At 37.0% G+C, this 18,322-nt stretch overlaps 1 protein-coding gene across 7 annotated transcripts in view; it reads left to right on the forward strand.

The window, feature by feature from the left end:
* The window catches only part of UBR3 (ubiquitin protein ligase E3 component n-recognin 3), a 113,988-nt gene extending 96,627 nt beyond the window's left edge, over positions 1–17,361 (forward strand). For 6 of the 7 annotated variants that reach the window (XM_062004423.1, XM_062004424.1, XM_062004427.1 and 3 more), the window contains 7 exons: positions 5,904–6,028; positions 9,425–9,532; positions 10,037–10,147; positions 10,957–11,133; positions 12,523–12,732; positions 14,317–14,456; positions 14,915–17,361. In XM_062004423.1, coding sequence (XP_061860407.1) covers positions 5,904–6,028; positions 9,425–9,532; positions 10,037–10,147; positions 10,957–11,133; positions 12,523–12,732; positions 14,317–14,456; positions 14,915–15,032 — 989 coding nt within the window. In that variant the 3' untranslated portion in view covers positions 15,033–17,361. Of the gene's footprint in view, positions 1–2,699; positions 3,125–5,903; positions 6,029–9,424; positions 9,533–10,036; positions 10,148–10,956; positions 11,134–12,522; positions 12,733–14,316; positions 14,457–14,914 lie in introns of those variants that run through there. The other variant, XM_062004428.1, reaches the window with a different exon arrangement.
* The last annotated feature ends 961 nt before the right edge of the window (positions 17,362–18,322 follow it).

The following is an 18,322-nucleotide window of genomic DNA, read 5'->3' on the forward strand; positions in this document are numbered from 1 at the left end:
CAAACTTCATCTCTTGCCCTTCAGATAACAGCACTGGGGATTGGATTAACTGTCCTATTAACTGCTGAAGGGATGTTGGAGTCTTTTTCAATCTTGACAACAATTAAAGCAATAAAAGCGTTCAGCCTCTTCTTTCATTCAGAGAGGAAAATTGATCTGAGCACGTCACAAAGAAAGAATGTGACAAATATTTTTTTTTTCAACGGGAGAAACTTTGTGGTAGAAGTCAGAGCATTTACAAGCACTTAACAATTTAAAAGAAGGGAATGAAGATAGTGTGTACCTCCTGTGTAGTGTAACTAGCAAAATAGACACTGTGTTCAAGATGCTAAAAACGTTTGTGAACTTGTATGTTTGTTTAACACTAAAGGATAGGCAGAGCTTTTGTCAGCTTCATATACTCAGCATTTTGAAATTGTGCAGGACAAAATATGTAATAATCCACATAGGTATTTAATGTTTTAATTCTATGGCAGTTGTGCAGAGGATGGACAGTGTTCATGATGTTATGAATTGAGACTCTGTAGAAGAGGAGGATTTTGTGTCTAAAACCTCTAGCTCCTTTCTTAATAGAAATAGAAAATATGAAGAAATGGAGACAGTGGCTCAGTGGCTAACAAAACAAATTCAACACCTTCCACCACCCCTTCCTGCAACACAATTTCTATAACTTTATTAATTCAAATTGGACACTGTTTTTCTTTACCACCAATTGAAAAAAAAAACCCCTATTTTCCCAGTACCTGACTTGAAACCCTCATGACCAGATTTTTAGAAGTACTGAGTGCTTGTAGATTCCAGTGATCTCAGTTTCTGCTTTGCTTCAAATGTGAAAAAATACCACACTTCTGCAAAGCAACTAAAAACTGGGCTCTGGGTGAGCAGTGATGAGCCTGAAGCTAGTAGCTGCATGGAATTTGGTGGTCAGCTGGCCAGCAATGGGCTGGTGCTGTGCTTGGTGCCACATGTGCAAGGAGGGTCATGTAGCAGTGTGGATGTTTGCAGCAGGCCGTTATGTGGCCTGGCCTTGCTCTCACGTAGGGCCACAGCACTACTGTTACAAGATCTGTGATTTGGGAGTGGTGGATATGCTCCAATTTCAAAGCTGATTTTGAGAGCTTAGCCCACTCTCTACAGACTGAGAGAAAGGGTTTCTCCTCTTAAGAATTCTGTTGAATTCTGATAAGGCCCAGATGCTGAATAACCTGACCTGGATGTTCTGGCACATTCGCATTCTATAAAGTTTTAGTGTCATGCAACAAAAATACAGAAAGCAAAACACAGGCAAACACTAGCGCTTTAATGATTGGATAAGGATCTTGACTAAATATAGAATGAATGTAATCAACTTTAATAGCATCCAATTTCAATGTGGAAGCTGAAAAATTTATCTATATCCTGGAACTTTCACTATACCTTTCATGGATTATCTGCAGTTCAGTGCCATTTCCTTTTGTTCTGAAGCTATTTTATCAAATAACTGTTCAAGCTGTAGATTAAGAAGACTATTTTCAAAGGTTGTTTATATAAAAGATGCCCTTCCAGATTCACTAAAAAAGATCCTAGGTTCTTAATTTTGCACTTGTTTTGCTTTATTCTTTCTGCAGTTTTTGCCTGCTAGCATATATAATCTAATTTAGTATTAAAATTAAAATATGTGTGTTGTCAGTAATACACTTAAACGTTTCTTGCTCTGTTAAAATTATACAGGAAACACTTCTAGAAGTCTAAACTTTTATTTTTCAGGGAGTTTGCTTAATGCATATAATGAGATAGTATGCTGTGAAATAATTTGATTCCAAAATCACATAATTACAGAATGGTAGGGATTGGAAGGGACCTCTAAAAATGATCTGGTCCAACTCCACTCTTTAAGCAGGTCCACCTAGATCAGATCACACAGGAACACGCTCAGGTGTCTTTTCAAAACCCCCAGAGAAGGGGACTCCACACTCTCCCTGGGCAGCCTGTGCTGGGGCTCCCTCACCCTTACAGTGAAGAAATTGTTCCTTAAGTCTAAGTGGAATTTTCTGTGTTCCAGCTTTTGTCCATTAGCCCTAGTACCGTCACTGGACACTACAGAAAGTGTTGCCCCATCCTCTTGACATACACCTTTTTAAATACTTACAAGTATTAACGAGGTGTCCCCTCAGTCTTCTCTAGGCTGTACAGTCCCAGTTCCCACAGCCTTTCCTCATAAGGAAGATGCTTCAGTCCCCTGATCATCTTGGTGGCCCTGTGCTGGACTCTCTCAAGAAGATCCCTGTCCCTCTTGAGCTGAGGAGCCCAGAACTGCACACAGGACTCCAGATGAGGCCTCACCAGGGCAGAGTAGATGGGGAGCAGAACCTCCCTTGACCTGCTGGCCACACTCTTCTTGATGCATCCCAGGATGCCATTGGCCTTCTTGGCCATGAGGGCACATTGCTGGCTCATGGTTAGTTTCTTGTCAACCAGGACTCCCAGGTTTCTCTCTGCAGAGCTGCTCTTCAGCAAGTCAATCCCCAGCCTGTACTGGTGCATGGGGTTGTTCCTCCCCAGGTGCAGGACTCTGCACTTGCCCTTGTTGAACCTGATGAGGTTCTCAGCCACTTGAGACCTCACTGAATGATAGCAAAACCTCCTGGGGAATCAGCCAGTCCTCCCAGTTTGGTGTCATCAGCGAACTTGCTGAGGGTACACTCTGTCCCCTCATCCAGGTCGTCGATGAAGATGTTGAACAAGACTGGCCCCAGAACCGATCCTTGTGGAACCCCACCCGCCACAGGCCTCCCATTTGACTTGACTGTATTGATCACCACTCTTTGGGCTCTGTCATTCAGCCAGCTCTCGATCCACCTCACTGTCCGTTCATCCAGCCCACACTGCCTGAGCTTTTCAATGAGGATGTTGTGGGAGACAGTGTCAAAAGCCTTGTTGAAGTCAAAGTAGATGACATCTACTGCTTTCCCCTCATTCAGCCAGGCAGTTACAGTCTCATAGAAGGCTACGAGGTTGATCAAACAGGATTTTCCCTTGGTCAATCCGAGTTGAGTACCCCGATAACCATCTTTTCCTTCATGTGTATTGAGATGGCATTCAGGATGAGTTGTTCCATCACCTTTCCAGGCACAGAGGTGAGACTGATCAGCCTGTAGTTTCCTGGGTCCTCCTTCTTGCCTTGCACAAAACTTGCAAAAAGTTTTGTTTTAAAAAGTCCTAAAAATAAGAATGTAAAAGGATTTCTCAGTGTTATTCAAAAATAAATACAAAAATTCTGCATTAACTTCTGTTTTGTTTATAATAGCCTAGCCATAAAAAAAGGACTTTTATACTGTCAGGATATCAGAATAGGAGTTTTGTGTATAAACATATAAGTCCTAACTGGATTTTAGTGCAGGATGTTGCACAGTATATCATCTGCAGCAAAAGGGACTGACAGCACTTACATAGTTTACTCCACAGCTTATAAATATACTAGAAATCATTAGAATTATTAAATTGAAAAGGTGATTTAGCAAAATCACAGCCTTCATTGGGGGGCAGCAGGAAAATTCCACACACACACACACTTTGTGGCAAGGCAATTAAAATGTCTCTTTGCAGTAGGTGGAGCATAACAGCTTTAGTGTCATGGATACCTATGGCTGTTAAGTACTTTGCATTTTACAAATAACAGATAATGCATAGTAATTAAATGATAATTGATCCACTGACTGATGTTTTTAATACGTTTCACATGGGATGTTTTTGTGACTATAAAATATTTGCTTTCTAAGCCTTGTCAGTCATGACACAACATGTCACCTCTGAGCTGCTCCTGTGATATTTTCCTTAGGAAAAATTAAGTTTGTACAGAAGTCAGGTCTTTTAAAGGATGACCCAGATGTGGGAGTGAGTGGTTTTTATCCAATTCTGGGTTCTCAAAAAAAAGTTAATTCAGAGTCATTTGTGAATCACATACATGCAAGTAAATAAACAGTTTATTTCTAAAACTTAATATACAGTAGTTCTATTTCTGGTGAATTGAACAATTAGTGTTAAGATGAAGATAAGGAAAGGAGTAATAATATTTAACAAAAAATAGATTAAAAAAAAAAAAGAATAGTTCTAGAGAGTGCTAAGACACCCACTGTTGAGCACTGTCTAATCACCTCAGCAGAGCAACCTGTGAGCTGAAAGGTGGAGTATGGCAGAATGGTGAATGTTGCTGGGTGGTCTCTTGTTTTCCTGCTGTAAGTGGGTTTCATTTATGCTTTCACAGTGCAACATTGATCTATATTCCCCATACCTGCTACTGATGGAGACAGAGCTCAGTACAAGTTCAGTTCTAGCTTCGATTCTAGGCTGTGGCTCAGGCAGTTTATACAAGTGCATGTGGTTTGATCTTGCAGATGTGACACACAGAAAATTTACCAGAATCTTACCTGCTATTATTCCTCAGGAGAAGAATAGCTAAGAAAATTGAGGTTTCAGCAAAGGAAAGACATAGAGGAAATGAGAGGAAAAAATCTTAATGCTACCTGCTCTAGAATGAAGCAGGTGAAATGCAGCAGTGTCTAACACATCTAACATAAGCTACATAGGAAGATAATACAGAACACTTTACATAGTTACAAATGATCATCTCTGTGTTGATTTGTAAACATTTATTGTATTAAAAGAATTGTTATTTCGCAAAATTTAATTACATACTCAAGTCCTGGCTGTGTTTTGTTTTAGAACCCAGTGGTGGGTTTTGATAACTACATACAAGAAAGGAAAAGCAAGGAGTTTAATCTTTCTTACCTCCTTTTCATTTTCACATACAAAGCTTGTTTAAATCCTTTGGGAAGAAAGAATGAATGTAACCCAATTTTTCTGAGGTACTTATGTAAATAAAATTGTTTTGCTTGACTTCAAAGCCTGAGAGGACTTTTTGAAACCGTCATTTTTTTATACATTGTTTTAGATATATATTACAATTGTGCTTAAGGAATGGTGTAAGCAATGATAAAAACTTCTTTGATCTGCCTAGGTTTAAAAAAACCCAAACATATTATTTGGGACAGGAAAGAAAACCTAAAGTAAGAGGCAAAATTACTGCTAGCATATCTTCACTTTAGAAAATGATCACATTCACCTTTTTTCCTGTTCCAATTTCAAGAAGTCTTACTTTGCCTCTGTTGCGATCCTCCCCAAAAAGATTTCAAAGCCTTTCTCTTACAGCCTATATGCAGGAGATAATAGTCCTTTTAAATATCATGAAAACATTAAACAATAAAGATCTTTGAAAAGAAGGTGAGTTCTAAAATGACAGTCTGACTTTGATCCTCCTTCTGTAGTCACATGAAGTCCAGTAAACAGGTCCTCACTAAGGAGTGGTTGGCAGCAAGTCTTGTATGGCTGGATCTATATCTGGAAGTGGAGGGGTAGAAACTGAAGTATGCTGCCAAATGTCCTTATTTCAGTGATTTCTTTGGGAACCTAACTTTTCCAGTATTTGTATGAATGTAATTTACCCCAAGTGGTTTAATCATTGACAAAAGAGATGTTAGGATGTGCATTTGCTTCTATCAATGGCACCCAATTAGTTGTATTTATCAGTAATCAGTAATTTGACTTGATATAATGTTTAGACCAAATTGAATTTTCTAATATCACCAGGTCCTTAGGAGGAAGTCACTGGTAGTCATGATTAAGATGAACTTATGGAGCAATGGAAAATTACTTACCTTGTACTTGTTCCATTCATTATTGCTGCCAAGTCATTTCTGAAAGCCAGTGAATATATTTATGTTGTTCTTTATGGTTTTGGGGTTTATACTTTTTGTATAACACTTGCTCTTCATTTGAGAAGCATCATTTCTGTAACTAGAGACTCTGTAATCAGTATATTTGCTAAAAATATCAAGTGTTTAGAAATGCCTTTCTTTATTTTACAGAACACTTCACCTGCATCATAAAGGTGCTGTTCACTTTATTGTATACTCAAGGCTTGGCAGCACTTTCTGTTAAATGCAGTGCTGAAGACAGGATGGCATGGAAAGAGTCAGGAGCTCTGAAGAAGGTTGGTTGATTTATTAAAACATGTATGAAATTTTGCATGTGTATTTCTGGTAGAAATGTAACTAATACATCTGCTTTGCATATAATAATTTGCTTCTAGTTCACAAAAATACTGTGTTTTGTTTCTGCATGTGCAGTTTTTACAGGTTTTGGTATGTGATCAGACTTAAAAGATTCACAATGAATATCTAGTTCCAGAACTGAGTTTTAGATCTGAGGCTGTACCTCTGTAATTTCAGTCTTTAGTTGTTTGCAGTGAAATGGAAGTCTTCCTAGGTAAACCAGGGGTTGCTCTGACGCACCCCTTTACAGGAAAAGCAGGCAAGCTTGTTTGGGGGCGGGGGAGACAGGTGTGTGAAGTGTTTTTTCTCATTTGTTCATGCTATCTGTAGCTAGCCATATAAACCTCTCTCAATATGTGGTCTAGAGAGCTCATATGATGAAGAGGCAGAGAAGGAAATTTGTAGACGAGGCAGGCAGATATGTCAGTACTCTTTTCTTGGTTTTCAAAAGTATTTACAAGTAAAGCGAAGGTGAATCTTGCAGTTTCAGTTCAGCCAATTGAATGCCAGTTCCTGTCAAAAGACACAGTTCCCTGCACTGGCATTTATTTAATCCTTCAGTTAGTTTTCTGCTCTGTGGACTGATTCCCCAGAAGATCAGAAGAGTGCCAGTGTCAGAGGAAGGGAAAGGATGGAAGTGTTGTGGCCAGGGGAGGAGGTGAGTGGAATACTCCTTTGTACAACAGCTGGGCCTCAAGTGATACTGGCTTTAAAATGAAACATACTGAGAAGCATGACCTGTATTGTGCACATAGGTTCGATTTGTCATCCTGATCAGTCATAGCTCCAAGGTATTAAGGACAAACTGCTACAATGTGGGATTTCTTTATTTTGTTTTTTTGAACTTACATTAAGCATTTGAGATCATTGGACAGCACTGCATTTTGTTAGCTCCCTCTCCAACCCCTTCTGTCAATATCTTGTAATTTTCTTAGAATTTCAAGAACATTTCCTTGAGATTGTTGCTGGTGGGTTTTTCTCCCCATTTTTCTGTTTACTTAAAGGATTCCCAAGTGCTAGATAATTTTGCAGTTTAAAGCTTGTGGTAGAAAGCATATAAATAGATTGAAGTGTTACCAGCTTATATTCTTTCAGTCCACATGATAAACATGGACTGCCTTTTTCTTGGGAGCAGAGGTTGGAGTTTATCTGAATGTATATGTACAATGCTCAGTTTTTTTGTCTACTATGAGAGATTTTATTGTATGAAAATAGACTTAGTGCATCTGGTAAGTGGACTTGCTACCTACTTATACTAAGATGTTTTCTGACAGAAGCACGTGAGAGAATTTGATTCACATAAAGCACTTTCATAATTGGCAAGCCTCAAGTACATAATGGCTCACACAAAGGATTTATAAAGTAGCCATCTCTCTTGATATTGAAGATGGTCCGTTGTAGTGGAATTTTCACTAGTGTGCTTCTCTTTGATGGATGATAAGGCCAAGAGGGAAATAGTAGCACGTTAAACAGTATGCTTTTGTGAATGGATGTTGTGATTTAGTGTAATTTAAATGACATAACAAATTAACTTCTGTGTGTTTGAGAATTTTCACTTTTCTTCTGTGAGAAGACCATTGAAGGCTGACACTTCCAGGTGTGAGAGCAAAAGAAGTAGGAGGGTAGATATGAACACTGCTCCTTGCTGCATATGTGCTGCACTGACAGCATCTCTTACTCTTCCTTGAAAACATCCTCCTCCTTTTCTGTGTCTCGTGAAGATCAGTTTTGTACAGAGGGCCAAGTTCTGACAGCAGCTTGGCAATGTATACTTAGGTTGATGTGAGCCTCAGGCCTTCAGAGACTCCTACACTTCCTTCCTTCTTGGCTTCCATCACACCCCAGTGATAATCCACCCCAAGTGCATTGGCTTTGTAGTGTCCCACATGCAAGTTTGCCCTTCCCCAGATGTCTTTCCAGTTTCCCGTTCCTCTTCCTGCATCATGTTACTGCCTGGACCCGACATGTGTGCAAGAGACCTCTGAGCACTGAGGACCAACCACAGCTCCCTGAGCCTCTCTCCAGCCCTGTGGCAGACCATCTCTTCTTGAGCCTGGCCATAGTCCAAATTCAAATTCTTTCTTTAAAGTTTCTTGAGGCCCAAATGGTTTAAAATATATGGTTCAGACTGGCATTTTCTCATGTGCTGATAATATTGACATTTTGATCCCAGAGTGACTACAGAAACCACACACCTTGCTTAACATTTGTCTGTGGATAATGCCAAGTGAATCTATTTCAGTTTGGAATTCCAGACATTAAACATGAGCTGAAGTCTTTCTATTAATGCCAAATGGTCACACACCGTTAAGAGTTTAATTTGTCAGCAAGACTGAAAGGTGGATATCCTACTTTTGATCCCCAGCTTCACTCTCATCTTTGCAAGGTGCCTTATAATATCATAAGAAGCACACTGTAAATGCCTGTGGAGTAAACTTTTAGGAATAATGTAGACAAAAGGTTTGTCCTAACTGCTGATTTAAATACATGTTACTTCCTGCATCTTCAACAAACATAAACTTCAAGTCTACCTTCCAGATGGTATCAAAATACATTAATGAATCCAACTGATGAATTATATACATTGTTATGTACTGAAGTCTTTATTTAAAGAATCACAGTAACGTTCCACTCGCTCATTGTCTGTTATGTTGAAGATATACTAACAGAGCTCAAAATTCATATCCAATCTTTTTTTTTTTTGTGGAGATAATTTATTGTGATTTAGAGTAAAAATATTTATGGGAATAATGCTTTCCATTCCTGATAGCTTTCTGTAATCGTTGCCTTTAAATGTAAATGCTGTGGCACAAAGCTAAGGGGCTATTTATTCTTTCCACTAAATATATTTTTTTCCATCTATGGTAGATACAGCTCATTCCAAATACATCTTTCCATTTTCTGATAGGCTCATTTTGACTTAAAATACATAGTAAGTGTTTTGTAACTCCTTCTGGTTGGTAAATTTTTGAAAACTATTCTTCATTTTTTGAAATCTGTTGTATTCAAATTCTATCAAGACACGATGTATACATAAAGTGAGTCTTCGTAATTTTTTATACTCACAGAAAAACCATGAGAAATGCAACATTATGGAAGTGTTTTCATATAACACTCAGTTTAGAACATGTAATTGAAGTAGCAATTCACATTTCAATCTGAGGTAAATGCAGTCCCTTTCTGTATATGTTTTTGAGTTTGTTTTTTTTCAACAATATGTAGTCAAAACTCATGGGTCGATGAAAAGGAAATGTACTTCACCACAGTGAAGTACAGGAACTTTTTCTCCTTTTCATAACCAGTGCATTTTGGATTTCTTTCCTTTTCACTTGCAGAATACATCCAGTGGAGAAAAATCTTGGGAAGTATTGCTGGGTCACGTGATTAGTGAGCTGTCTAAGGGGAAGATATATGAAGAAGGAGAGACTGAAGAATTAACAGTGGTATTGACAAATCTCTTGAGAACTTATCCAGCATGTCCCCTTTCTCTCTCTTATTCTAAGTTTTTCAGCCTCATTGTTATAATGATTCTTCTCTGATGTTGCTAAAGACTGCAGTACAACTCCTTATTTCCTAGATCAAAGCATGTCCCTTTGGGACAGTTTGCCTGCACAAATCTTTCTTTTACTAATATCATATGTGGCCAGTGCTGTGTGGAGAAAGTTCTTGACAAACGGTTCTTATAATTGTGGGGGTTTTATCATATGTATGAAAGACCTTTCAGAAGCTTGGAAAACTGAATGATTAAGTAGCAAAAATGTTTGTCAAGGGAGAAAGAAAATCCACAGAGGTTTTTCAGATCATTAATGAAATGCTGGCCATTGGAATATGTTTGATGAAGTGGTTTATATTGTATGCTTGAAAAACGTTTGGTTTGTGTAGGAGTATCTTACATAGGAGGCAACTTATCTGGGACAGAATTTAGTAATTGCTTCCTTCCCCCATAGATAAATCCTGATTTTGTCGAGTGCTATCTGCAGCAGTTCTGCCTGCCCTTCCTCAGGATCACAAGCCTTCTTCAACACCATCTTTTTGGAGGAGATTTACCTAGTTGCCAGGTACAGATTGAGAGGGGCACACACAAATGTTTCCATTTTAAAGCTACACATCAAAAATTAGACTTTTAAGGTGTCTTTCTCATGGTACGTATTTTCTATCCTAAGCTTTTTTTTTTTTAATAATATTTTATATCATTGGTGTGCAGCACTGTTTGTCACCTTAAAATTTGTTTTCAGAGCAGTTTTCCTGAAAGTATTCTCAAAATTCAGCAACTACATGCTCATTTTATCAGGTCATAGATGTCTGTCTCATAAAATACTGACGTACTTTTAAAACTTGTCTGGCATTTGCACAAATGGCACAATTTCCACACAGACTGGAATTCAGTCTTGATTTTGCTTAATACTTGCTAATACTTGGACTTAATTCTCAGAAATATTGCATCAGCACACAATTACTTCTAAGTTCCGTGACTGATTTAAGTAGAATTTGCTGCAGGTCAGATCCCTCATTCCATTGCCTCAAAATCATCTCATCTCTAAAACAGCTACAAGCCAGTTTGGAGTGCTAAACAAGAACAAAATTATGGGAGAGTTTGAGGTTTTCTTTCTCTGTTTCTGTTTCTTGGATTTGTGGGTTTTGGGTTGTTTTGGGTTTTTTTTCCTAACTAGTTTTCTTGTATTTTAAGAATCAAACCTGAGGTAATCTGGAAAAAATTGAAGGTTTTTCTTGTGTCTGAACATGACTATTAACATCATTGTACTAGAAAATGTTTAGTTTTTCATTTGTCAAGAATGTATCTGTTCCAATTATTTAAAAATTCAGAGCATGGATATTAATCAAAACTCTCTGGTTTCATACCTAAAAGGAAGATGAAGAATTCACAGTTCTTGCAAGCTGCCTGGGTCTATTACCATCTTTTCAGTCAACTCATCAGTTCACCAGTGCCTCTTGTCTTGATTGGCCAGTGTCAGCATTTGACATGATATCACAGTGGTGCTCAGAATTGGCTTCATTTGCAGATAGACATCCAGATCAAGTAAAGGTATGTAGCAGAATTACTTCTTCCAAAATAGTCCTTATGTGGAAGCAGCTATTTATTTGATTTGCTATGCACATAAACCATTGATTTGGATAGGATTTTTGCATAGAACCTGACTTCTAAATGAGGGAGAAATTACAATTAGAAATATTAGCTAGCAGATGTGGGTTGGATTGGTTAAAAACAACAAGAAAACATCTGGTTTCTGTATGGTTGATGGAGCCAGAAAGTAGAAATGCTATCCTTAGATGATACAACTCAGTGTACCCACATCTGCACCTAAAGCATGTAATAGAAACTTTGTCTTTCAAGAAAACACTTAGTAAAAGTTTTGTCTGTTAGACATTATTGATGGTTTGGAGTTTCTTCAGTTGCAATACTGAAAAAGATCAAAGGATATAAGCCATTTAATAGTTGACTGATAAAAGATGGTACATTTCCTCAGAAGATTAAATGTTATAGAAACCATACCAAGACCTGAATCAGTGCAGTTGGAATATCAGTTGTGAAATTGAAATGGTTTGACATTACTGCATGGTTTTTATGAAGAAGCTGCATCTCAACAGTTCAAGTCCCCCTCTCCTAAATTTATGGTGTCAGAGGCAAACCAGATGCAGTCTTTGCTCTGCAACATGATTAATCTCAAAATACAGTTGCTGCCAGTCTGATAGGCATTTGAGATTGCAGTGAAACCACTAGTGTTCTTTCCATGATTGCAAAGGAACTGGGTACAAATGCCATTTTGGTTTGGTTTTGGTTTTTTTCCTAGTTAAGATTTTCTAAAAAGAACAATTGGACCTTGCAAGAAAGATCCCATCTGACAACTATGCCCATCAATTCTAAACCAAGTAAAAATGAGTAAGTTGAAGGAAAACACGTTACTTTCTTAAAAATAAAAAACCACAACAAAATACCATAGAACTGGACCATATTTTAAAACCAAAAGAGGTGGACAGCGTTTTTAATAACAAAAGAGAAGAGTTGGAATTCGAAACCCGTATTGAAATAGTGACTGCCTTATCAAAAATTTGTGAGTGCTAGTAATGTTCTTAATAGCCTCAATTTACGTGTGCAACACAGTTTTAAAAATCTGGCAGAGCCTAACTTCAGTTCTGTTTTTGAAACTTTTTTGTGCTTATAAAGTGTCACATTTAGAACACACCCTTGGGAAAAGGCTAGTGCCTATGTTACACCTGTTAAAAAAGATAAGATGTGATCACAGTTGAGGGTGTTCAGCAGAGGCAAGGTGACCTTTGACTTCTAGATTTGTGAAATGCAGAAATGGTGAGAGATTTTTAATAAATGCTTCCTTTATTTGGTATTGTCTTTTCTTAGAAATTATAAATGCATAGAAGAATGTGCAGAACTGATATATTTTTCTTATCTTTGCAGGCTTTGCTTATCCAGGAGCCTAAGTGGGACTTGCCACGCCTCCTACAGTTGCCTGAGAACTATAATACCATTTTTCAGTATTATCACAGAAAGACTTGTACTGTTTGTACCAAGGTTCCTAAAGATCCTGCCGTTTGTCTAGTTTGTGGTACTTTTGTATGCTTGAAAGGACTGTGCTGCAAACAACAGAGTTACTGTGAATGTGTACTGGTAAGAGACGGTTAATTCAAATTCTGTAACTGATGCTCACACTTGAGGATGTTTTTAACTTCACTGGTCAGTTTTGATAGTTTTCTTTCCAAAACGTGTTTATATAGACATGGAATCAGAATAGTTAAGGTTGGAATTTACCTTTAAAGGTCATCTAGTCCAACCCCCAACAATAATATTTGGTGCTTATTTCTGATAGATGGACCTAGTCTGTGTTCTAGAGAGCCTTTCTGTTCACCTTTTTAAGCCCATAGCCTACTTCACCTGGTTGAAAAATTCTTATAAAGCCATTGTGTGTAATGTTGATATGTCGTTTGATCCATAACCAGTTGAAATTTGTCTGCATTCTATATTATGTTAATTTTCCTCTGTTTTGTTTCCTTGCTTTCTGCATACATAAGAATATCAATTTATCAATTCCTTTTATAGAGTACTTTCTGATATACTTGACCATTTACTAGTGATCTACAGACTATTGCTAGATAAGCATCGTTTTAAAGCCTTCAGCGTTAATTCAGCAGTGAAGTTTTACAGTGAGCATATATAGAAGTTCTTTCAGGAACCTGAATTAGACAGCATCTAGTATTGTTTTCTTGTCTATGATAAAAGGTTTACTCTGACAGCTGTTATGTTTCCTACCGTGCAACAGTTAGTAGAAGGCTGGAACTACATGGGCTTTGCAAAACTATGAGAGGAAATTGTTAGGGAGATATTTGCAAATGTAGCATAAAATCAAACCCAAAGCAATTTCAAGGGAGCTTTTGGACCTCTCTGAAATTAGTTGAACTTGCATTTCTCTTGTACTGCTAACATGGTGGGAGGAGAAGGGGGGGCAAAACCTATAATAGAATGGACACTTACATTTAAGGTGTCAAGCTTCATGAAAACAGAAAGTTATAAAAGAATTAAAAATCTATATAATTAATTACATTTTATTATAGTTGATGAGATTTTTGTCCCTGTGATAAATTTATATAGAAAGAACAAGGGGTTTAATTGCTAAAATGAATTAATGCAGATCATGCCATTTGTAGAGATGAATGACATATTGAAGCAAGCCAGAATTACTGTAAAAAAAATTGTTTTTACTAGATTTGTAGAGCCATAGAGGAGATCTGTGCAGGTGGATAGAGAAGGCAAATATTTAGCAAAGCAGGCTATTGTAGAAGAGATAATATGGAGTTTTTCTGAATACATTATGTTTTTTCTTGCCATCTGAGAAAAATACTTGGTCATTCTATACAGTTTGCTATACAAGAACAAATTCAAAATATTGTAGAGACTTTTTTTTCTCATTTTTGTTAGGTAAGTCTGATTTTACATTATAGTGAATATCTACCCTTTTTGAATAGGGAACCATTTTTGTATGCAGGTGACGTGGTGGCTACACAAGACACTGAATTAAGAGTTTGATTGAAGAATTTGGGGCAAACTGTCCTTTGTCAAACTGTTTCTTAGTAAATAACGTGTGTATGTTATCTCAAGCAAAACTATTTGCTATTTCTTAAATCCTTTATGCTATAAAGTTAACAGACACTAACAGAATCTTTTCACTCTTCCCTTTTTACACCCATAATATTACAGCATTCTCAAAACTGTGGAGCTGGGACAGGAATATTTCTTTTGATTAATGCATCTGTAATTATCATCATACGAGGCCATCGTTTTTGTCTTTGGGGTTCTGTTTATCTCGATGCACATGGTGAAGAAGACAGAGATCTTAGGTAATGTTTTCATTACAAGAGTGTTTTGTTGTTACTTCTTGGTGTAGATGAACTTTCATTGAGTAGAAGTCCTCCTCTCCTGGCATTTTTTCAGTTTTATTTTTTTTGGCCCAGAGGTGGTGTAATCATGGTCATTGAGTTATACACACCAAGCACCCAACAGACAGTTTCCTGCATTGCCAATGACACTTCTTTCCCAAAGTTGCTATTTGACTTTTAATCAAATAATGCAGTTGGATTCCAGAGGAGTGTAGCTTGCAAACTACATGTGCCTGACAAAACGAGATGCTTTCTGGATTCTGCTGTCCAAGAGAGAGGAAAGGAAGTCCCAGCAGTTGCCTTATTAAAAGCATAATCAAAAGGCTCTCACCAATAAAAATGCATAAAGTAGTTTGCGTATTGAAGCAGTTTTCAATTTATTTGGCATATTTAACCTTTTTTTCTCTTGTCCCCTACAGGCGTGGTAAACCTCTCTACATATGCAAGGAAAGATACAACGTGCTTGAGCAGCAATGGGTGTCTCACACTTTTGATCATATCAATAAAAGATGGGGGCCACATTACAATGGCTTGTAAATCATCATCATCATCATCATCATCACGTACACACTACATCATTGCTGTTACCATGAATGAATGCATCTTGACTGACCACAGCTTTAACTGAAGTGGAGTTTAGCTCTTTAGCTCGGGATGGAGTGGGTATGGGCATAAAAGGGAAATGGAACTTTGTCAACATGTGAAATTTTTGCAAAATCAGCTGCTCTTGCTACTAAATACAATAATTTGAAATTAAATCCTCAAAATGGTGTGAGCAATCTGACTGCACTCAGTAGTCCATTTTTCTTTTCTGTTTTAAACCCCATTATTGTTAAGAAGCACAAATTTTACTTACAGTTCTTTAGAGGCTCCAGGGATGGCTGTCAGGTTTTTAGTTTTCTATGCATGGAGTTGAGTTTTTAGCAATTTTTGCTGAAACAGTGTATATGTCTACTACATCTACTAAAAATGTTGGATAAAATTTCTTCGCCTTTTTTGTGTTTGTTTGAGGTTTTTGCTTGAGACATGTTTGTAATTAGGCAGGATTTGTAAAACAGTTGCAAGACTATGGTAACAATTGGTCTGAAAGTTGAATTTTAAACAGTATTTCAGTTATCATGAGAGGTCTGTTGAAATATTTCAGGCATTAGTGAAAACTTGTGCATTCTCAGGAATTACATTTTTTTCTCCACAAATAAGTGAAATAGCTGTAAATCAGGTATCTCATGGCTCTTAATGGAATCCCAAATACATATTCTTTCTTTCTTTGTTTTTTCTTTCTTTACCAGAAAAGAGATATTTCTTTTCCATTTCAATTGAGTAAACTGCTAGTGACGACACATACAGAAATTGCTGTAGAGAAGGAATTTGTATGGCACCCAGTATAGCAGATCCCAGTTACAAGTGTAACAATCATAAGCCTGCCTGAGGTTTCAAACTAGATGTGTGTTTCAGATGATTGGATTGGTAATGTGCAGGCTATTCTACAAGTGAAACATAATTTTGTATATTTCCTGTCATATCAGGAGGTTCCTCTATATTGTATTTGTTTAGAGTAATCACTGTTCTTTCTGCTTGGTTTCCTAAAAGGAAAAAAATAATTAAAACCATCCGAGGCTGCGTATGCAGCCTCACTGGATGAATACCAAAACATTTTATGCCTAGAGGGCTAAAAAATTCATGAGAACAGGCATGACTGGGCTAAACCCCACAGTGTAAGTAGATAGAAAAGATTGTAGTTAAAATACTGGTATGTAATATATTGCTACTAATGTTTTTCACAAGTGTTGGACATTTGTTGGCTATTTCATACAGTACTACCAAGCAGTTCCCGGTAGTTTTGACTTTCATAGCTTGTGTGTAAAATAAAATTTATATGTGTAAAATAAAAACATCATATGGTAAAACCACACTCACACTGAAAACAGCTCCCCAGTGGAAGTCATTATCTATTGAAAAGTGTATAGGGGAAATAAAATGACTGTATAGCAATCAAGGAGAACAGACGGAAGGAAAAGTAAGTAAATACAATGATGTTTTCTGGATACCTGCCATTCAAAAAATCCACAATAAAGGATGCTGGTTTTTATACATACATATAAATATATATATATTTCAAAAGTATTACAGTACTTCCTGTAAGATTAGAATGATTCTGTTTCACCAACTAAATGGCTATGTCTTTTCCAAAATCTTACTTTTTTGATACTGTATTATAAGTTCTGCCTGTAATATTTTTGCATTGCTCATTATGAATATCAGGCCATTTTGTAAGTGTTGTTAAAGAGCTAAAAGATTCTCTACATCTCCAGCATAACATTATTACAGGGCTCATGAACTTGAGTAATCTGTAGTTTGAAGCTCCAATGCTATATTTACAAGAGATGATGTATCCAGAATTTGATTACTATGTTTTATTTAAAATGGAATGTTCTCTGGTTGTGCTATGGATGTGAAGTAAAACTATTAGCCTTAACTTTAACATTTGGATATTTTGTAGTGTTTATTTCAGTACTGGTGAATTAGTCACCAGTCAATTCAAAGACAACAACAACAACAAAGTCACTTGGTGAAAAATTGTACTTGAATATCCTTGCATGCTGCTAAACAAGAATTTTGATTTCCCCCATAACTTTTTTAATCCTACTTTATGAATCTAACCTTGAAAAATAACAGGTCCAAACTAGAGTGGTGTGTGCGTGTATTACTCAAATGTTCTGGTGTGATATCCTGTATGAATGATCATTTTAAGTACAGTACATTACTGTAGAATCAAATCAATCTTTATAACACATCAGAAGAGTATAAAACTAGGAATACAGTAATCGACATTGTAAGATATGTTAATAAAAGTCTACCGTCAGTCTGTGTGTTGTTGAAATCTTTTCTTTCTACCCCAGTAATCCAAAGTGTAATGATTATTGAATTTCACCCAATAGCCAGGCAGTTATTTAAATGTCTGAAGCTTATGCATGCAAAGTACTTTGCATAGAGAGTAAATCTGGTATGGTTTTTTCTTTTTGTTTCTTACACACAGTTGTGTATTTGTATTAGTAGTTTGGATTCTATTATTTTACTCACAACTAGACCACTTGAAGTTGTGTTTAATTTTCTGCCAGCTACTATGGCATTGCTGCTGCTAACTGCTAAAATTAAAATGCTGAGTTCAGAAACTGTAGTTTTAGGAAAACCATGCTTGATCTTCTGTCAAATCTGTGTCTGGAATAACTTTTACTTCAATTTGATGAATGTATATATTTATGTATTTTTCCTTTTCTTTTGACCTTTGAGAAATTTGGTGTAACAGTCTTGTTTTGACTTTGACTTTTGGATAATAATATCTTTTTTTTTCAGTGGTGGCTTGAAATCTTCCATGAATATTTTCATCACCTCAGCAATAGGAATTGTGCGTAGTGCACAGCATTTCACAAGTTAATGGCATTCCTTTAAAAAGAGGATTTTTCTGCAGTATCCAACAAATGTTATTCTTTACTTCAGAATCCCATGAGATCAGCTGGTGCTCTGTGTATAGCTTCCAGTGGAGACAGTGAGTTTTCGGCTGATCTTTATTTGACTTCAATCTAATTTTCATCTAACCCAGGATTCTGCAGCCCTGCTTTTCACTTTCTTTTCTCAGAGGTAATGATGAATGGAGCGTGTCAGCATCAGCTTAGGCAAGAATCAAATTATGCTGTTTGCAATGTAAGAAGACCACAGGAATGAGCTGGCCTACACTATGAAGGTTCAGAGCTCTCAGTTATCAACTGTGGGAGACAAGGGAGTGCGTGTGATCTGAGGAGGCTGGCTCTGTGACCATTTCCATTGTG

The sequence above is a fragment of the Colius striatus genome, chromosome 11, assembly GCF_028858725.1.
Source record: "Colius striatus isolate bColStr4 chromosome 11, bColStr4.1.hap1, whole genome shotgun sequence".
Classification (NCBI taxonomy): domain Eukaryota; kingdom Metazoa; phylum Chordata; class Aves; order Coliiformes; family Coliidae; genus Colius; species Colius striatus.